The 23,034-nt window shown below is 38.8% G+C and overlaps 1 protein-coding gene across 2 annotated transcripts in view; it reads right to left on the bottom strand.

Annotated features, from left to right (window-relative positions):
* klhl24a (kelch-like family member 24a) overlaps positions 1-23,034 on the bottom strand; it is a 31,384-nt gene extending 8,350 nt beyond the window's left edge. The window contains exons 1-5 of one of the 2 annotated variants that reach the window (XM_027143236.2): positions 22,815-23,034; positions 20,077-20,920; positions 19,091-19,206; positions 17,747-17,931; positions 8,350-8,468 (exon numbers count right to left, since the gene is read on the bottom strand). In XM_027143236.2, the coding sequence (XP_026999037.1) occupies positions 8,350-8,468; positions 17,747-17,931; positions 19,091-19,206; positions 20,077-20,877 (1,221 nt within the window). In that variant the 5' untranslated portion in view covers positions 20,878-20,920; positions 22,815-23,034. Of the gene's footprint in view, positions 1-8,349; positions 8,469-17,746; positions 17,932-19,090; positions 19,207-20,076; positions 20,921-21,092; positions 21,103-22,814 lie in introns of those variants that run through there. The other variant, XM_047806368.1, reaches the window with a different exon arrangement.

Raw genomic sequence — 23,034 nt, 5'->3', positions numbered from 1 at the left:
AAATAATGGCCAGTTTCCATGTATGTTGCATTCTGGCCAATAGGACTGGATACTTTTGAACAATTCTGTACAAGGGCTATTTGTGTTGACTAACAAGAATGCCACATGGGAAATCGTGTGCTGTATTACAGGACATGCCAGAAAAAGACTACAAATAACAGTTCTATAATTGAGCAAAATAGACCTGTTATTACACACATTAAAATAGATTGCTCATCTTTTTCCACTTCTCGAGTGTAGCACACAGTTTTATGTGTAGTATGTAGCATATAGTACGGAAATAGCAGTAGCACATGATGCACACTGGTTTAATGCTCATTATAGCTGCTATAGTGAACATGTACAGTAAATGTCAATACTGTCCAACAGTTACTTTTTTTTATTTATCTAGCAATAAAATCAACTAACCAAACATTTTATTAGGAACATGACACCAAAAGTTTTGTAAGGCCTCCCTTTGCTCTCAAAATGTTCACTGCATCGATTCTGGTCTATGATTGTGCCATTCAATTGCATCGGTCATGCTGAAAATCACCTGTTCTCCTGTACCACATCCCAAATGTGCTTCATTGAATTCATATAGATCCAGTGAGCGGGAAGGCCACTGAAGAACACTAAAGTCATTGTTATGTCCATAAAACTAGTTTAGGACTTTTGCTCGTGACATGTTGCATGATCATGCTTGATGCAGCTATAAGAAGATGAGTAAACTGTGGACATGACAGTAGGCACATGTCAAGCAAAAGGGGAGCTCAGTGGTTAAGGTGGTGGACGGTTGATGGACGCGAGTAAAAATACCAGGATATAAACATAGTACTCAAACATTCTGTGGCAGTCAAGCGATGATTGATTAGTATAAATGTGTGCCAAGAAATCATGGCATGTTAAGTGTAGGGTTTCATGCTGATCGCACAAATATTCTGACCCTACAATCTACGTGTACAATCTGTCTTCAGCTGGCCAGTTTTGAGGAGTCTGTGCCCACTGCAGACACGGAACTGTTAGACACGGAAGCCAACAGGATTATCATTGTAAAAATCCCAGGACATTGCAGAAATACACAAACCATCCCCTCTGGCACCAACAAGCATGTCACGATTAAAATCCCTGAGAGCTATCCAAGGGTGCTGGACCATACCTGCATCATTTTATGCACTGCATCCCTGCCACACGATTGGCTGATTAGATAATGGCTTGAATAAGAAAAAGTGTACAGGTGTTCCGAATAAAGTGTTCAGTGAGTGCATATGTTGGGATGTGCTGTTACAATCGGCATAAAGTTGTTATTATTACTGATGTACTGATGATTCATTGATTCACAATGATAAGATACAGCTAAAACAAACTTAACAACATTAATCTGGTGTGTGTGTTTGTGTGTGTGTGGATCGAAAGAGATTTTAAATTATGTAGAGACATAAATGAGCGCTCTGTTGAACACACACACACCTCTGAACTGTGCTTGTTACTGAACTGTAATGACAAGTCAGCCAGCTTGTCCACGTTTGGCCATCAGAAACAAAACCAGTCCAACAGGAAGCAGAAAAGCGAGTAGAGAGTCAAAAAAAGAGAGAGATAGAGATAGTCATGGAGAGAGACAGATAGAGAACATGAGACAAAGAAAGTAATAGAAACACACTGAAAATCTGATAACACAAGAGCTGAATCCTAAAACCAGTCCCGTCTGGAGCTCTGTGCACTGAGGCAGGAACATCCAAACTAACATCTAGTCCAGAGTACATTGCTCTCAGACCCATGGTGTGTATCTGTGCGCTGTGTAAAACACAGATTCTGCCGATTTGTTTTAACAATCTGTTTATTTATGCGAGTTGACAAAAAAGAGACAATTAACATTCATGTCAATAAAACAGTTGAGAGAGAGAGAGAGAGAGAGAGAGAGAGAGAGAGAGAGAAAGTCAGACAGAGAGTAAGGGAGACAGAATGAGATACAGACTGCACAAAAGAGATACAGAGAGAGACAAAAAGACAGAAACAAAAGGATAGTGAGATAGAGAGACAGACTAGGGCTATTCAAAAAAGACTATACAGAAAATTGTCCAGTGGTCTCTGCTACAGCAGCATCAGTTTACAAGTAAAGAGCTGGATCAAATAAAAACAGAAAAACGGTTAACTCCGTTGCTGCTATCTTAAAATCACTGCACGCTCCTTGTTATCTAATCTAAACGTTGCAAACACTTTGGCTTCACCAAAAGCTTAGTTGGATGTTTTAAAAAAGCAGCACTGTTGTATGGTAAACCTGTAAAACGACATCACAAGCCTTGCTACACACGTGTTTAGGCGGCATGGGGAAACGTTAACCAAAGCCTGCAGCTGAAGTTTAACGGATGACACTATTGATTTGTTTGGAGCTCCTTACCTCACGAACAGTCGAAAATAAATAAAAGGAAAATAAAATTCAGGCACACGATATTAAGCCAGTTACACAATACCAGGCTGGAAGCACTTTAGTGCAACATGCATCCCCATGCTGTAATTTTTCCCAAGACACAAGGAGAGATCTAATGTAATCAGAGTGCAGAACTAACTCAGAGTATGAAATGGATGAACTTATACTTTAAAGAGTTAAAACAGTGCATTTGTTTTTGTTTAGCATATCATATATGAAGCTATCGTATAGTCTGAAATAGTACGATTTACACCCATTGTGGAGACATAGTAAAAGAGAGATAAAATAGGTGACTCTAGATTTGGCTCTGAAATGTTTTTTTTAAAATCATAAACATGTTCAAACTGGGCTAATGTTATAAATGACTGACAAACAGCAGGAAGAAAAAATTGTGAAGTGACTAAACAACAAAGAAAAATGAAGTTAAATTGTAGGGATGCAGCTATCGATTATTTTAGTAATAGAGTATTCTATTGATTATCCCATCAATTAATGGATTAATCTGATAAGATATTTTTCCTTAAAGAGGAATAATAAATATGCAAGAAAAAATAAGACAGGTTTCTTAAAACGAACAACTAATTAGTTTACTTTTTAGAAAAATAGACATGTATTGCTGTAATTGCAAATATTAATAACCGTGTAAACTAAACTTATTTACTGCATTTAATTACCATATTACGTTCTCTGGTGGAATTTTGAATTTGGCAATAAAGTCTTCAAGCCACTCTGCAATATTTGCAGCCGGGTGTCTCTCCAAGTGGCATTGTGGTTAGGCTGTGGGATTGTGTGTGTGTGTGTGTGTGTGTGTGTGTGTGTGAGAGAGAGAGAGAGAGTGAGTGAGTGTGTGTGTGTGTGTGTGTGTGAGCATGAATATAAATGCATAAATGACGCTTAGGCTTTCACAAAACTTAGCTAATTGGGGACATCATAACTAGCCACTATTTTGATTTATGGTCTTAAAAAGTCACTACATATAGCCACAATCAACATACATTTATACAGGCCTTCATTTCAACTAGCAATCAAAGATTTAGGCTAAATACGAACGCTAACTTCACCTTGTGTCGCCTACAGTAAGTGGACATGATGTGAGGACTGTGCGTGTTTTTGGATGAGATGTTTGAAGCATCGAACTTGTAGTGTTGAGGTACGCCAGTTCAATCTTACAGAAAACACTGTACAGAGTTTTCTTTGTATTTTAGCTTGAAATGATCACAAACTTTGAAAACTTTCTGCCATGTTCTTTCGCCTGAATCTTGACCTCGCCCCCTTGTAACTCCATTTTTCATAGTCTGTGTTTACATCACATGTTCAGAGATTAGCGGGTTGTGCGTCGGTGATAATGGTAAGTGGGTAAATGCAGTGCTCCGTGTGTAGTAACAGTAAATGAACTAAACAAAGCCTTGATGATTGAGCCTTGATTTTTTTTGTATTCAAATTACTTTATTAACTCGAGAAATCATTTCTTCCCTATTAAATTGTAATACATTTTTTTATGCCAGGTGTTTCTCATGCTAATAGTTTTTAGAAAGAAAGAGAAAAATATTATATTAATGTACGATGTGAGCTCTAAGGGTATTGGAAAAGACAACTAGCCATTATTTTATAGTTGAAACAAAATGTCTGCCAAATGGTGAAGCAAAAACTTCTAATAACTTCGAAAAGCACTAATAATCAGTGTTGCTTCATTATCTATACAGAAAGGAACAGAACTTTGTGGTCTAAGGAAGGTGTATAGAAGGATATTGAAAATGAATATCAAAGAAGATTCTGAAAGACACTTAAGGCACCAGTCAATAAAATGCAATCAATGTCAAACACAATGTCATCTCAGGATCACAGCAGTGGACCAACAGAGGACACGATATACACTCATACATCGCATTCATCCATTTAATCATATTCACTAACCATTTTATCCTGAACAGTGTGGAGTCTATTCCAGGAAGACTGGGCTTGAGGCAGGAAGACACCCTGCATGGGACAGCCATTAAACTGCCCCAAGCACACACATTCACTCACACCTGGAGTTATTTAGCTTGGCCAATCTACCTATCATCATTTCTGAAATGTGGAAGGAAATTGGACAACCCAGATTAAGCCCATGCAGATGTGAAATTGCAAAGATAGTAACCTGAGCTCAGTGGAGCTGTGAGGTGGCAATGCTACTTGTGATTGGTTTCATTTAGACCAGATTCATGCTCTTTCCTTTTCCGTAACCTAGCTTCATTTCTGCTGTCGTAAAAGCTAGGATTGCTGCCAGTTATGCCATCATGTCCAATGCAGCTATGCATCATATTTATAGTCTTTACATGAGACATAGTGAATTTTCCAACGTATGTAGTTAGAGAGGAGTTCAGGCTGCAGGGGGAAGTGTCTTTGTTGGATACAAAAGTCCATGGAAAAAGCAAAAACAGGCCCTTTCCAGGAACTAAAATATCAAAACAGCTGTTGGGCATATCTGTCAAAAGTCTTACTACATTCTGGCAACAACATTCATGACAACTGAGAAAGCAGTGTGCTGAGAAAACAGGAATAATTAAGAAAGGATGGTAAGAACAATGACAAACATATGATATAAGCTGATTTCATACATGCCAGAATCTTGACATGGAGTCGCCGGATTGCAGCAACTGTTCATAAGCATTTAACAATGGTTACTAAACACAATACATCTGATTCAATTTCCTTAATCATTTCTTTTCTCATCATGTTCCTGGAAAAACAGAGACTGTGTGTTATTCTTTACACACATGGCCAAAAGTACTGCATGAAACACCTGACTGTTATACACATATGTGGGTCTTCCCCAAAGGGTTGCCACACAATTGGAAACAGAAGTAAGGGACGTTGCAATGCTTATAAAGACATGGTTCACCAAGATTAATTTGGAAGAACTCAAGCGGTCCAAACCCTGGTCAACACCATGGTCCACCTCGGAGATGAACTGGAATGTTGACTATGCACTAGGCCTCCAGACTGGACATCAGCACCTAACCTCACCAGAACTCTGTTTGGCTGAATGGGCAAATCTTCACAAACATGCCTCAAAATTAGAAGTGCAGGCTGTTTTTCAATCTTATGTTGCAGCCTGATCGGTCAAATTCATTTTTTTCCCCTTAATTAATCTAAACTCAGCAGCCCAGAATGAAAGTGAAACAGAATTCTAGAAATGTCTTTTAATTTACTAAAAAAGCTAAAACTGAAATATCACATGTACATTTGTATTCAGACACTTTACTCAGTATGTAGTTGAAGCACCTTTGGCAGCAATTACAGCCTTGAATCTCTTTTGGTATGTTGCAACAAGCTTTCACACCTGGTTTTTGGGATTTCCTGACATTCTTCTTTGCAAATCATGCGAACCATCGGTGAACAGCCATTTTCAGGTCTCTATAGAAAGCAAGTCAGGGTTCTAGTCAGGGCTCTAGCTGGTCCACACCTGTGTTGTTTTGGCTGTGAGCTTAGGGTCATTGTCATGGTTGGCAGGGTTTCCCGCAGAAAATTTGTTAGTTAAGGCGGTAGGGTTCGGCGGGTGGGCAGGTTCGGGGGGGCTTTCCTTTCAACCCTGACACAGGATCTCTTGAGCATCTAGTTCCTGGTCACCTCTTCTACTATGGTCCTTCTCCCCCGAACGCTCTGTTTGGCCGGGTGACCAACTCTTGGAATAGCCCTAGTTGTGCCAAACATTGTAGATTTGAGAATTATAGACCGCTGTGCTCTTAGGAATCTTCAGTGTAGCAGACATTTTATTTGTAGCCTTCCCAATATCTGTGCCTTGCAACAATCCTATTTCTGAGCTCCGCATGCAGTTCCTCAGAGACTTCATGGCTTTTTTTGGCTCTGATATGCATTGTCAGATGTGAGGCCTTCTACCAAGAGATGTGTGTCTTTCCAAATCATCCCCAATAAATATTATTTACCATAATTTAATTTAGTCCAATTTAGTTCGCTGCCAGCCAATAGCACGACGAAGAGGCGGGGCATAGAGTGTCATGATGATCGTCCAATGGCATGCAGGCGGATATGTGACGTAATTGGAGGGGCTGAAACAAGAACCAGACACCGAAAGACACCAGTGACAGTCACAAAAATAATAAGCAAAATTCAAAACATAAAGGCGTAACACAAGATGCAGAAATGATCAAGAGAAATGGGAGTCACAGGAGATAAAGCGTTGTTGCATGGGGTCTGAATACTTATGGACATGTGATATTTCAGTTTTTCTTTTTTCATACATTTGCAAACATTTTTCACTTTGTCACTTTGGAACCGAGTGTAGATTTATTAGAAAAAAATGAATTATCTAAATTAAAAATTATAAATTAATTGTTTTATCATCAGGGTGAAACATAAAATTGAAAATAGTCAAGGGGAACAAAATATTTTCTGAATGCACTGTATATTTTTTAAACACATTGTTTGATTTTATTAAATCATGGATTAGTGACCACACATTCTCCTCTCTTGATCCAATCACCCAATTTCAAATTATCTATGTGTTTTGTGTTAATCAGTTTACTCAGTTTCATGCTAGTGCTTTAATCTATCCTTGCCATACAAATCTGGCAACCCTGGTTATAGCTCAGAAATTTTAATTCAGCCAACCAAAGCTGAACACAATCCAAAAAAAAAATATTTTCACATTTTCTACAAACTACACAGTAGTGTTTATGTTTGGGTAAAACCCAATGGAAAGCAATAATAAACCTAAAGCATATAATCTGTAATTCACGGCCACACCATTTATTCATTCTCACAAAGCAGTCTTTATTTATTAAGAAATGTATTAAAATATTCATCACTACTCTACTTAACTTCTTCTTAGTCTTTAGTGAGCTTTTTGGTGGTTCTGTTATTGACCATTTGCACCATTTCCACCATCTCATAGTGGCTTTAAAGCTGGTCAAACTGTGGTACGAGTTACAGCCTAGTAAACTCAATGTTAACTGAAGATTTTTTTTATGCATTTCAAGTTGCCAACTTCTGAAATAAACTGGTGGCCTCAGAACAGCCTACAAATTTGTGATCATATAGAATTTAATAATAACTAGATTTGTAAAGTTTGGCATGAAAATCTTTACAAATTTGTGCTGAGTGTTTTGATACATCACATGTCCATTTTGTGGTCATTTTTATTTGGGGGCGGGGCTGCACATGATGTCATTCAAATACACTTGAAGTTCCCCTCATTGTTCTGAGTGTTGTGATATGTTACATGTCAATGTTGTTGAAAGTTTTTTGATTTTGCATATTTTGGGGGTGGGGCTACGGGACAACCGAAAGGCCAGACGGTACACCAATTTAAATCTGTTTTCAGAGTATCACCCTAAAGGAGCTGGCCGAGTTTGGTGTAGATATTTCGAAAGTTTGCAGATGATGGGATTCTGAATGGGATTCTATGTAAAAATAAGGCCACTTTGAGACCTGGGTACCCATTTCATCTTATACCCATTTCACCAGAACTTTGAGGTCTTCAATCTAAAAATTTTACACTCTATGGTCCTGTGATTAAATGGAATTTGTGCAGTTAGTGCCTTTCAAAAGGTGCCCTTCCACACAAAACTGTTTTTACTTGTATTTTTTGATGTATTAGGTCCATATGTGTTTGTATGTAGCGCAGTGAGTTTCCTATACAGCAAGAATGGCTGAACGTCAATATACCTGAAGAAGCCATTCTGCTGCAATTCCAGGTGATTGTAAGGGTAGTTCCTCTATCCTAGGCTACTTATTGCGCTGGGTGAATGAATAGTCATGCTCTCATATCCTAGCGGTTAGCGAATCGGAGCCAAGTATCATAGCTCATTGAATATTAATGAGAACTGGCGCAAATCGAGCTGAGTCTTCCTGCAGGCTTTCTAACCACACTAGAATGGCTTGAAACAAGGTAACCAAGGCAAATACGTGTGTCAGGGCATCTTTAATAGTTCCACTCTTACCTTTCCTAGCAGAACGGACATCTTGTGCCTCCAGCGGCCCTTGTTGAGCGACGCCACCCTGATCCACAGGTTCAGCTGAGAGTTGTACATCCACACATAACTACTGTTGATGCGTCCACCTGTAAAACAACAAAGGATGTTGTCAGTGATGACAAATTCCTCAGTAAAGGACACTGACGTTCCCCACATATTTACTGCAGTCCTGGGGAAAAAAACTTGCCTAAAATGCATAATACAACCATGTAACTAAAACATCATGTTTTTTGAATATTGAGAACCGTCTGAAGTATAACAAATTCAGTAAATCAACAGTTCTAGACTGATCATGCCCAGTACTGAAATTCCCACCATTGTGGCTCTCATTCCAAGCGAGTGATTCTTTAATCCCAGTAACTAAGTCATGCCCAGACACTTCCACCTGTTGCCTTTCTCTTCCACTGCATTTCTCTTTCGTTTCCTCTAGAAAACGCATTACTACAGAACTACCTGACAGGCGATCACAGGCAGTTCTCATTTTCAAAGGATTTGAGATCAACTTCTGTGGTAAATTTCTATAACTATGATTGTGAATATGATTCACCGAAGATGGATGTAAATATCCACAGATTAAATCGAACATTCAGTACTTTGCTTTTTTTGAGCTGCTGTAGTAAATAAACAGATACATAAACATACATGACCCTATTCTGTTTTACGTAACACCACCAGTTTAAACAGTATAATACGTTCCTTTTTCTGCTAGGCAGCAAAATATCTGCTGACTGAATAAATTTTTTATATTTACTAAATATGCTCACCATATAGAGTATAAGATAACGCATGTAAAACAGAAAGATCGTGTAGAACCGACGTAATAATTTAAGCTTTTATTTTGTTTAATATTTTATGCAGTGATAAGATGATTATATCACAAGGTGAACAGTAACAATAAAAATGTTTATTTTTACACAATATTATAATTGCAGTTCAGTCTCTCCTTTGTAGTGTATACAGTATGTACCCTGGATAACAAGGAAACAGGCATGCATAGAAAGACTGCTACGGAGTTCCTGAGAAGAGGAAACAAAACAAAACAAAACAAAAAAAAAACCACAAGGAAGTGAAAAGAAGAAGTGGAAAAACGGTATAAAATTAGAACAGCACTTAAAACCTCAGTCAGATACGCAAATGGTCATTTCTAGAGTTACATATCGGACTGCGTTTTGCGGTGCGTGACTCCCGCTGTTAGATTATTATCTGTAACTCGAGCAGATGCACTCGCTTTGACCTGACTGGACATCTATATCCAGGGCTTTCGAATCATTGACACCTGTCAAAGATAATTCCTGAAAACGGACAGTAAGGACAGAGTGAGTGTCTGTTACATCAAACAGCAGGATCAACACAAAAGACCACACAGACACACTGCATTACTGTCTCAGGGCCTTTTACAAAACACACTCTAACAGAAGCTATTTATGTCACCACAAAGTAGCTGTCTGGCCTGAAACATAGCTAGTATAAACACACAGGAAGAGCACCACCAGCATGTCAATCATCATTATGAGAAATTCCTGTTTCGAATGTTTAAGGTGAATGAGGTGAAACGCCCACAGGCTTTAGACTCCTGCGATGACTCTAAAACACAGACAGACACCATATAGTCTGTTAGTAATCAGACTGATTTCTCAATTGGCTGAAAAAACCTCAATCAATCTGAAGTTAAAAAGGGGTGTGTAGACCTGAAATAAGCCAGTAAATGTGTTACATTTGGTCATGTTAACGCTTGAGAGGATTTTTCAAAGTCACGTTGCATCTGCACAGACGTTTTGTTCATAATGCATGTAACACAATTGAATCAGATGAACATGACTTTTAGACTCACATTCAGAATGAATTCATTTGAATTGTTGAACATAGGCGCATGAAAAATTGGTTTCCTATACGCTAATCTGTAAGAGCTATAATACACTAACAGAAAGAACAGTAATTATGTAAGATCTGGGCCATGTTGCTATAGGAAAATAAATTGGTGTTCTGTGCCCTGATGTGAAGCGATCTCTTACTGTTATTACTCTGAAGTTTACTCTTTTCCTATTAAAGCACAATATAGTTTATTCCTCTTATAGCAAAGCAATTTGCCAAACATGTTTTAAATACCATGTTAAATTGTAATGCATTCATCACATGTTCTCTATTGTTCATGTAATTGCTTCCCACTGTTATATGCTTTCATTTAACACACCAAACATAGTTTTCTTTAAAGAAAATTGAAAAGTTTAAAGAGATGATTCCAACCAGCCAAACCTGAAGTGGAATATAATGTGTATTCTTCAGGCTTGGGGTTGGGTAAAAATGTGCAACATTTTCTATGTAGTCCCTTCAGACGTCACTTGTCTAAGGTAAAAGGTGTGCATAGGCTGTCTGGTCCATAAGTATTTGGGCAGTGAACTAATTTTCTTACGTTTTTTTCCTCTGTTCACCACCACAGTGGATTTGGAACAAAGCAACCAAGATTTGAATCAAAGTGTTTAAGAAAAAATGTTGCACATATTAAATGGTTCTTTTTTTTTTGGTCGTTTGGTTGCTCCCTGTTCAGGGTCCCCACAGAAGATCACATGGTCTGCATATCAGATTTGGCACAGACTTTATGCCGGATGACCTGCCGAACGCAACCCGCCCGTTTTTATCAGGACTTGGGATGAGAGCGTGGGATCCTGCCGCTGGACCACCATTAGGCCTGTTGCACATCTTAAAAATAATCCTTCTAATTAGGTTTCTTTTGTGGCAGTGAAAATGGAGGGACTATGTATAAATGGTTAATTCCTAAATCGGGGTACTCAAATATAAACTTGAAAGGTCCACTTACCAAATTTCCATTCAGTCTGAGGTCCGGAAAAGTGATCGTCAAATTACAAATAGAGAACTCAGAACTTTCGAACTATACACAAAAAACATCACGGTAGGTCTTAGTGTGAAAGGTGACACCTTCTTTGTGCCACCAGTTGTTTAAACTTTTACATAAAAGGTGTGATGGCCAGGCGGAGGCACTGATGTAAGTGTTCATTGGTGAGTTATGCATTTTTCACCATGTTCATGGTTGAAAAGGCAGATTCACAGCAGTATGTTGAGGGAAAAATTGTGAGAATTTGGAGGGTCATCTTCTGCAGGAGAGGAACACCTGCTGCAGTAACCATCTTCGTCCAGAAGGTGACAGGGTCACAGTGAGATTCCTGCAGAGCTAGGTTATCTTGGAGCTCAATTAGCTCTGTTTGGAGTGAAGCCGCACTGGCCCATGTGAAGACTTTTGTGGCTTTAATTGAGAATTCTGCAATATCTTTGACAAGAAAAGGATTTTCGATGCACAGCAAGACTTGTTTTTATAGCAGAGCCAAGTTCAAGCAAATCATCAGCAAGCATTTCAGTTCGTCTTGCAGCAGTAGAATCAGAACAGGGTATTTGGTTTATTTTATTGATTATTTCATCCTTTGGAGTCCCTTCAAAGAGAGCAGTCACCACTTCACTCATACACTCCTTGACTATTTCAGCATCATTGAAGGGTTTCTTGTATTTTCCCAGGACCCATGCTACTCTTAGTGAGGCTTCTGTTGCCCGCTTCTGTTGTGTGGCTGATCTAATTATTACACTGTTTGTAGCTTTATAGGATGATTTCAGCTGGTTTATTTTTGTTGTCCTTAACTCTGTGTTCTGAGGGTAATTTTGTTCAAAATATGCATGCTTGGTTTCATAGTGACGTTTTACATTACCACTTTTGATGATTGCTACCGTGTCATTGCAGATTAAACACATTGGTTTTTTGCTTCCACCGGAGAGCACGAATGCATATTTTTCTGTCCACTCACTTTTAAACTCACGGTTTTCAAGATCAACTTTTCTTTTCTTATCAACGGGAAGCTTTGAACAAGACAATTTCACTTTTAGTCAGCAAAAGAAATAGATAAAAATGTCAGTTACCGATATTTGCACGATGAGTCTGCCTTTCACATGTCTGACCCAGAGCACGTTACCGGTCTGGCTGCCTTGAGCGAGCGACGTTGCTATAGTGATGCTGTTACTGCTTCTGTGATTGGACATAGATGAATCAAACAGAGTAGTAGACGCTTCAAAGATATATAGCGTGGAATCACGATTGCACGCTGCAAGGAAAACTACGCAATTTGGTTTGGGCGTCGGTCCAGATTTAACCCTGTTTGGGTCCACACACGGACCGGAGTCCACCTATTGAGTACCCCGGTCCTAAATGGTTAATGCAATGTTGTTGTTTTTTGTATGGAAGTCTACACTTCAGTTAAACATTGACTGCTTCATAGGATTCAGACATTTGTGTACCATGTGCTTTACTCAGATGTGTTATATGAATTGTGTTATATTGTATAGCATTGTTGAATCTGTAAAAATTGTGTGCTATATTTCTTCACAACAAAGTTTTAGACTCCTGGTATCCTTAGCCTGTGACCTAGCAAACCACCATCGACGTGTTAATCAACGGAGACGTCAAAGCACTGAAAGCGTCTGAAAAAGTGCCATAAACGTACACGTATAAAAAGATTTAAAGTAACCACTTAATATGCATGTCAAACTAAGAACTCATTGTTTATTTCATATATTGGTTTATAGAAGAAATTTAATAAATCAGTCATCAGAAGACCAGGTCTACTGTATGTAGATCCAGTATTGAAGTTTTATACAGAAAAGCCCAGCTGAGGAGATAAGAGTGTACACAAACAGCATACGGTCACTTATCTCTGCCCATCACGACAGGTGAACAGTTTATCTAGCGGTTTGAGAGACGGTTACACAAAGCTGCATCTCCTCCTCACTCAGTTTGCTTTTACATCAAATACTTATCAAGTCCACATTCTGCTCAGCAGCTTTTCCTTGACAAACACATACCAATGTCCACACACACACACACACACACACACACACACACACACACACACACACACACACACACACACACACACGTGTAAATCTCGTAATAATAATAATAATCATGATTAATATAAATAGAAAAAATGACCAATTGTTGAGTTTAACTCAAGTAGATAAATGTATTTTTTTTATTTCCACAATCCTACCACAATCCCCCCAAGAAGCATCTAGTAGTTACTATAAACCCCTGACTATACGTGTAGTATAAAAGACCTAATCATAGACTGACAGTTTGTTGTAAACGATAAAATTTTTTTGGTCAAAAAGTTTCACTGCCAGCCCTAATAAATATACTTGGTGTAGTTGTGGTTAAATTTACACTAATCTACCCAAGTCTAACATACATTGATAGACACTGTTTCCCATTCAAGAGCTCAAAACATTCTCAACTGACCTTCACAGAAAGCATCCATCATCTTTCAAGAGAGACAGGATGAGAGATTAGTCGTTTAAGTTAACGGGTCAGTTAATAATGGGAAGTTTGGAACACTCCTTCACCCATTTCCAGTGCCACCCGTTCATCTTCTGGGGTTTGTGTTATTGTATAACTAATGTGTATCCTCCAAGGAAGGAGAGATTTCATTCAAAGCTCAGATGTCTAAGATGTTTCACATTTCTTAGTAATTTTACAAAGAAAACATAGCAGCATGTATGAGCAAGTCTAAAAGTCTACAGAAATTGACTTCCAGAAGCCTGTACTTACACACAACACGCATTACTAACACACAAAACAAAAGACAATGGGAGAGGGCATTAACAGCATGTGTGTACTTTATAGTAGGTGTAATGAGTATCATTACCATGCAGACACTTTTTGGCCATGAATCAGCACAGACAAGTGCAAATAAATAAATAAACAAAAATAACAACCACAGCTACACAGATAGGATCATATTTTGTGCAAGATGTGAATAGAACTGGAAGTGTATCTCCTATGTGCTCAGGGTGAATCAGACTTAACATAAACTACATCATCTCAAACAAGATTACATCATTCTTCACCAATTTACGTTGATAAAGCTCATATTTACAGAACGCAGTAGTAACAATAAAACTCGACACAGACGGGACTGTGGTCAAGGTCATGTTGGGGTCTGTGCTGCCATGCAATATTAAAAAAAACAAAAACAAAGACAAACAAAAAAATATAGCTGCAAGCAGCGATGGCGGGCCCTCGCACGTTTTTTTTAATCGCTATACGATGCCTCCCAGAAAACAATGCACGGTGGGCAAGTGCATGAAGTGGGTAAATATCAGTGGACTAATTTATGTTGTTACTGACCCATTTGGGGACTGTAGGTAAATGAAACCCCACATTTTAGACAAATGGGGGCGCTAGTGAGCCACTTAAGAGACACACCTTTGTCTGACCTTTTTGTCCACACTTAACAGCTAACAAATGTGATGTATGTGTCAAATTTCAAGTTAATCTAAGCATGCCAGAAGCCTTAAATATGCCTGAAATAAAAGTTAACTTTGACACGATGCCATGGCAACAGTGTTTGAGATATCAAAAATGCCTTCACAATTTCGCATTAGATTCAAATCGCATGAATCCTCTAGGAGGGATATTTAAAAGTTCATTGCATGCAACTGTGAAAAAAATCCACCTTTGTGACTGACACACTTCCTGGTGCCTGTTGGTGGCGCTATACCCGGGACTCACAATAAGCACATAGATGCGATCGGAATCCTCGGCCGAACAGACACACAACGTGTCATCACAATGACATTTTTTGGCTCAGATAGAAGACACTTCATGTTTCTCTGATTTCGCCATAACTTAGTCGCCTCGCCATGGCAGCACCTTTCGAGATATCAATAATCCCTTCGCAATTTAGCAAGTGCAATATCTCGGCATCATGTTCACAACTTTTGGTGTCAATCGCATGAATGTCCTAGGAGGAGTATTTAAAAGTTCACCACATGCAACTGTTGTGACTGACACACTTCCTGGCGCCTGTTGGTGGCGCTATGTCCGAGATTCACAATAAGCACATCGATGCGATCGGAATCCGTGGCCGAACATACACACCGCGTGTCATCCCAATAAGACATTTTTTTAGACATCTTTAGATATTAGACATTTCCTGTTTCTCTGAATTCGCCATAACTTAGTCGCCTCGCCATGGCAGCACCGTTTGAGATATCAATAATCCCTTCGGAATTTAGCAAGTGCAATGTCTCGGCATCATGTTCACAACTTTTGGAGACAATCGCATGAATAGGATGGACTACTTAAAAGTTCACCGCATGCAATTATGAAATAATCCAAAATGGCCGACTTCCTGTTGGGCGGAGCTCATAGTTTAGAGCGCGAAAGCTGTTCGGGTCGATGAGATATATATGCGTACTTTCATACGTGTGTGTACATAATTGCCCGATCTGTGCACAAAGGTTTGTTTTTGCATTACAGGGGGCGCTACAGAGCCCCCCTGCCACGCCCGTATTCCAGCCTTTGCCCAAGCCTAGCGTCGCCCGACTCTGACGTGTGTGCCAAATTTCAAGAGTTTTCGAGCATGTTAAGGGACCACAATTGGCCAATGTGTGCAAAAAAAACAATAGGGCTTCACACCATCGGTGCTCAGGCCCTAAATACAATAATTATTTATAATGATCCTATGACTTCTATACTAATAATAATTACAATCTAGATATAAACTATAACACCAATAAAGTCTTTTTATTGTAAACAATAGATATTCTTTATTCAGTTGTTTTTGGTTGGAGACCTTTTAAGAAATATAGGATTCAACTGGAAATATGGAATAAAGGACTCCTCCTGACTTGGTTTGCGTTTTTTTTCTGTACCCGAGGCGCTTCATTAAAGTAGGAGGAGGGGCAGAATTCACAGTAACTCTATTCTTGGTAGGCACTTGCCCACTGGGTTTAGTTTGCACACTATAAACAAAAGTTCACTACTTTCTTTATCTAGAGTTTTAAGCCTCATTTTTTAAATCTCAGGGAACCTGTTTTTCCCTGCAAACCTCAATCACATGGGTTTAACTAGTTAAACCCCGCAGAAACTGTGTGTTCTGAGGAAAATGGAATCCTACACCTGATCATGCCAAGAAGAATGATCAGAAAAACAACTTGAGTACAAGTTTCCTCATATTTCTAAGTATGAATCAGGTCAAGATGTCAAAGGCATTCAACCTGTGAGTCAGAGCTCATACATTTATTTCAGATTGAAAATAAAATAGCTGGCATTTGATCTTCAGAGCATCTGATCTGATAAGGTCATGTAGAAACAGTGCTTTCATTAAGATATCACTAACAATAAACTAGCACAAAACATATGCAAATCCAAGCATGGCCAACAGTTTTACTCATTTCTGTACAATGCTATCTTTTGCTTAATCGTGACCTCTGGAAGGCAGGCATGAAGTCATTTGCTCCGTCCTCTCCAAAAATGTGCAGCCAAACACTTTTACAAAGGAAACTTGGAACGCTGCTGGAGGAACTCGAATCCACCAAGCATCTCCAACCCCACCTCCAAACTCCACTGACCCCATGAACAGTCAATCAGACTTAACTCTAGCCTGCACCTACACCAATAAGTCTATGGGTCTTGCCATGAGGGAATATTCACAGGCAGCTCTTTCCTGATCTCACAGAAACAGATGTGATCTTTTTTCCCTGAACTGTTTCTGCACGTGCCTGAAAATACTCTGTGTCAACAGGGTATGAAAATATAAACCGGTCAATGAAAAGATTCCTTGGCAAATGAACTGCTTCTGAAAAACAAAAACCCATGAGCAGAGCTGAGTGTTATATTACTGAAATTTGAGAACAGATGTTTACTTGGAACCACCACAGATCTGACAAAAAAATCTTGCATGGCTGTTCTGTGACATCTGTGTAAACTACCACTACTGTAAGGAAAACAAAGTCAAATATTTGTAGTTCCTGGCTATAAATAAGTGAAGTGGTTGAGGTTTAGGTTGGTAAAGGTGCTTACCGACATCTCATTCAATGCAGAAGAAACACACACAAGACGTCGTGTTCGGATTTATAGCAGTTATACAGAAATGCGAGTTTGATAAGATCTCGAATCAGCAACCTGGTGTAGACAATGGTGTGACTCTCCTATGGTGATTAAAAGGGCATAATTATACTTGATCACATATAGGGCACTGATTCGGATGCAGTTTTGTGAGGTGGAAATACTCTGGATGGAACAGAGGGACAGTAAACTGACCTCAGGAATCACTAAATGCTGACTCACTGTATCAAAGAAGCACACAAAGCTGGTTCTCATGGCACCAAAAACTCTGCATGCTAAATAAATAATACTCCTTATGGAAACTAGAATGGAGAACCATTTTAAAAACCATTAAGCATAGTCAAATATAGTACACCCTGATTAAATAATCTAACATTGTAGCTTCATTTTCTTTATAGAAATGGTTGGACAAATGGAAACACACACACTGAGAGTACATCATTCAAGCGAGCTCACCTGAGACGAGGATGTCATTGCGCAAGGAGCACACTGCATACTCCGACTTGGTGAACTCAGGGTGTTTGGCCAGAGACTTCCACTCGCCTGTAACAGGGTCATAACAATCTGTGTAAGGCAGGTTAAATCCTCCTGCCCTCTCGCTGCCTCCGACCACCACGATGACCTCAGAAAACCCTGTCGACCTGCATCAGACACAGAGAGACCGTCAGATTGTAAAAGTGTGAGCCAAGTGTACCATTAAGTCTAATGGAAAATGAGTCACAGAAGAGATTTGTTTAGTTAGGAGAATTCTCATTATCTGTCATCTGAGCAGCAGCTAATCTTCCACATCAAAATTAACACACAAAAAGGAGAAAATACAAAAAAAAAAAAGAAAAAAGGCAGTAAAAATGAGCAAAATAAACTAAGAATTTCTTATATTACTATATAAACATAATAATTTATAGTAAGCAACTAGGAAGTCAGATAAACCAGTGTGAATATAAACACACACACACACACACACACACACACACACACACACCTGTTACTGTCTGTTTGACTTTAGGGAACTGTTTTTGTTCTCAAATCTCTACTAGATCCAACAGAAAAGAACAGCATAAATGTTTCCTTGTAGCAATTATGAGTGGAGCTCAACAATGTAACCCGCATAACATGATTTAATCTGATCATGTATGGCCTGGGTTTGATTCAGCAGAAAGAGTGTGTGTGTGGTGCTTTGAACAGTTGAACACACCAGTTAATGACATGTTGCAAGAACATACACACACAGCCTAAGATAGTAGGGAGAAGTTCATGCAAGAAAGTAAACAAATGAGGAGAGAGACAGCTCTCTGATCTCTCTCTCTCTCGCTCACATTTGCACAAACACACACACTCGCAAGAAAGAGAGAGAGATAGCAGACATTGCCCCTGGGCTAGGCGCGCGTGCAAGCACAGAACAAGAAAACAATGAGTTCAGTTGATCTGCCTGAATAGGGCGCCAATACTAAAGCTAACTTCAAATCATTGCCCAAATCTGTCATAGCACAGGTTACTGTGAAGGTTTCTGTATGTCTGTAGGTGTCATTTTACACAATAACCACAGAGAACATTACAAAAGCCAAACACACCATTTTCAATAACATTCTTTTTTGACAGTTTCACAAATAAAGGCCTCTGCTTCAAAAAAAAAAAAAAATCTGCTACACATTATCTACCTCATCTTGATGACTCAATCTTTTATGTTGAGGATTACAGCAGCTTTTTTTTTTAGCTGATGACCTTAAATTGTCATACAATAACACAATCAAGCGTAAACGAGATTATGCTCTCCGCAGTGTTTCAGTATCCATAGCGTACCTGCGTGGCCTGGTCCGAGGTGACATCATCTCGTTCCCAAGCACATGGTAGCGTCGGGCCTCGTGCAGTAGCTGGTAACACTCGGGAGCGTTCTGGATCAGCTGATCTCCCTCCACCTTCCACAGAGACATTGGAACAGGAATGTTGTGTCAGACACCATCATCACTATTACACTATAAAACTGACAAACAATTATAGCAAGTATTCGCAATAATGGATGAAATAGAATTGGCATAAAAATAACAACAAGGCATTCCACAGACTTCAGCTTGCTTCAGTGAATATTCTCACCTGATTTCTGTAGATTTGGAAGCAAAACCTGTTGCTGTAATCATAAAAGCTGTCCTGTGTTCATCACAGGACCCAAGTATGCTTATACTGAACGTCCTTTCAACATAATCAATAATGTTTGCCTTCTATTGCAACTGTATATATGTTGAGCAGAGGATGGGTCAATGAGACAATTGAGTATATTCTGATAACGTCACTAGATGAAATGGGAAAATGAGGCAATGTGGCAAGAACATTAATACATGACAATCAAATGCAAGACACTTTAGAGATGAGATGTAATACAATGTAATAGAAATATTAATGTTGATAACATTTTAGTATATCTGTGTCTTTTATGGGTTTTTTGTGTGTGATTCCAACAGCTAAAACCTTCACTGCAGCTTTTTCCCCTCAACATTGGCAGTGTACCTCAGAATTTTTTGTGTTTTTGTGGAAACTACTTGAATCCGCAAAATTGCAAGCACAGGATCCTTCTTTTAATCTACCATTATTAAAGATGCATAAGTAATTATTTTCTATGATGCATTCATGTTCGACCCATGTGAATCCAAGAGGACTTTGTCTGAATTCATGTTGTGATGACTGTCTTTGATTTAAATTTTTTCGCAAATTTGCAGTAGTTTAAAAAAAAATTGTATTGTGACAAAATCCTGAAGTAAATGATATATGGCAGCTTTAATAATGCTACTCACCGTCTGTACAAAGTAGTTGGGGTGCAATAATGGCAGCCGGACGTGCTGGAGCAGCTCCTTTAACATTGGCCGACGGTACTCCACGCTGTGGTAAACCCACCTCATGACGGCCTCAAACACCACCTCTTCCCTGCTCACACACAGCTCCTCGCTCGCTAGGTATCCCTCCAGCTCCTCCCTGCGCAAGTCCAGGAATTCCTCATGCTGAGCCACCTCTGGAAAATTCTGCAGCGCGTAGCCTCGACAGCGTCCAGCCAGCTGCTTGAGTGAATGGGTCTCGGCAAAACGCTGCATACCAAGGCAGTTACATGGATCCAACTGATCCTCAAGGAATTTGGCACAGGCGTCTCTCAGGGCTCCAATCTGGAAGAGGCTGGATGTCTCAAAGAGATACTGCACATTTTGTGTGGTAATTGTGGCACGACCTGTGTAAATATACTGCAACAAGACTTCCATGGCATCAGCTTGGACACCGCTGATCTCCACCAGGGTTTGCCGGCTCTCACGGTGGTCGTTGCAGAACATGGCCTTAAAATAGACGCTGCAGGCAGAGAGCATGGCACGATGGCATGGAAACTCTCGTCCCTGCACACCAATCACAACATCTGTGAACAGACGATTTGTGCGAAACTCGTCAAAAACATGCAGCACGCCCTCAGCGTGTGATGAGCCTGAAGAGAAATCCATGGTGTCATCCACATTCTTGGGGTCCATCTCAAAGACTTTACGCTTAACAGCCGGCAAGTCAGGGACCACTGCCGGATCCTCACGGTTCACACGTCGTCCCAGAATCAAAACCATGACTACTGACTGAGGCTCCTTACAGATCAATCACTGACAATCCCTGTGTGGTGATAAAGTACATCGATTTAACTTTTCTTAATTACTAGCATATCGAACCATTTAAAAAAAAAATTAATATATTTAATTATTTATAATATTTGAAAGCAATGGTGATGACGGTTGACAAATCATTTAAGAAATTAGTCTTATAGAACTTACAAATTCTTTTAAACCTTAAACAAACAATTGCATCTCAACTGTAGATTGTGTACTTTTCACAGAAGCATCTCAACAAAACCAAAATGCCTACAAGTTTTAAATCATAGCCTTCTAGTATAAAATAATGTGCTACTGATCAGGACGTTGTTGGTCTTACAGCTGCTCCCTGTTCAGATTATATAGCCCACATATTTGATTTGGCAAAATTTCTCTTTTCTGCCTGATGCCCTTCCTGACGCAACCCTCCCATTTTCCCCCTTGCCCAGGATTTGAACCCTGGCCGTGGCAATGAGAGTGCGAGATCCTTCCGCTGGACCACCAGAAGGCTGTACTACTGATTAGGATATTGTTTCATATTATGCTTTCTGATTACTATTATATGGCAATGTTAAAATAATATTTGACCGATATTATTGGTTGCCAATACGACCAAATTTCAAGAAAACACTTCTGACACACACGTTCAGCACAGTAACACACATCCTGCAAAAATTGCATAATACTGTATTTCATTCAGAGGGAGAGAGAGCAAGTGGGCAAATTGCACAACGTTCTTTTTTTTTCTTTTTCAAACTGTGTCCTGGGGTTGTTTTGATTTTTTGAACATTCAGAACATGATGAATAATATTAATAATCTTATTCACACGCACGCACGCACACACACACACACACACACATGTGTATATATATATATATATATATATATATATATATATATATATATATATATATATATATATACACACACCCATATATATATGGCCTATATATGGTTTGTGTGTTTGTATATGTGTGTGTGTGTGTGTGTGTGTGTGTATATATGGCCTATATATGGTTTGTGTGCATGCATGCATGTATGTATGTATGTATGTGTGTGTGTGTGTGTGTGTGTGTGTGTGTGTATATACACACACACACACACACACACACATACAAACACACAAACCATATATAGGCCATATATACACACACACAATATATATATATATATATATATATATATATATATATATATATATATATATATATATATATATATATATATATAAAATGTGCGTGTATGTATGTATGTATGTATGTATGTATGTGCATATATATATATATATATATATATATATATATATATATATATATATATATATATATATTAGAATATTCAATAAACTGTCAATTAGTAAAAAATGTTGCAATCCTAGTAGTGACCAAGATACTTAAAAACTCAAAGGATTAAGATTAATATTACGTCCTTATATACAGTAGACTTTTACACTATTCAAGTATGTTGTATTCTACCAGAGACCAAGAAACGCAGAAGGCTGGTACCAAAACATGAGCACAAATCCTATTGTGTGTCCTACTCCTAATTCCCCTGTAAACCAAACGTCACCAACTTTTAATGATCCACTGAATGCTGCATTATAAGAGTAGGCCTACAGGCTACAACAGGTGCAATCAAATAAAATTTAGAAAGAAATATTAAGATAATTCACTGTCATTTAACTACACTGCTTAATAGGTCCATGTCATTAAACTTACTGAAATAAAAAAATATATGAGACGAATAACAAAAACAACCACGTTGTTGTCACCTGTTCAGAAACATTGGCGCTCTTGAACACAACAAAGAGATACTACACAACAGAACAACAAAAACAACAATATAGTAATATTAATATAATATTGATATTTATCAAATAAACACAATAAGAATGAATACTGACAGCTGCTGAACCTACCTTAAACAAAAGAAGCAAACTTCTCACGTTAACACGTAAATAAACAAAAGAAACAAAGAGCAGAAGAGATGAGACGCATAACTGATTTCCCAGAAGCTTAATTAGTTCGTTTAATTTGGCGGAATAGTACAAAATATATGTATTTCCCAAACTTCCCACGTCATATCTTCCACCGTGTTGACACAAAGGACTCTGTTGAGGTCAATAACGCACAGACTTT

Source organism: Tachysurus fulvidraco, chromosome 22 (assembly GCF_022655615.1).
Source record: "Tachysurus fulvidraco isolate hzauxx_2018 chromosome 22, HZAU_PFXX_2.0, whole genome shotgun sequence".
NCBI classification, from domain to species: Eukaryota; Metazoa; Chordata; class Actinopteri; order Siluriformes; family Bagridae; genus Tachysurus; species Tachysurus fulvidraco.
Note: the sequence above shows the minus strand (reverse complement) of the source record. Positions and strands in the feature narration are given on the sequence as shown.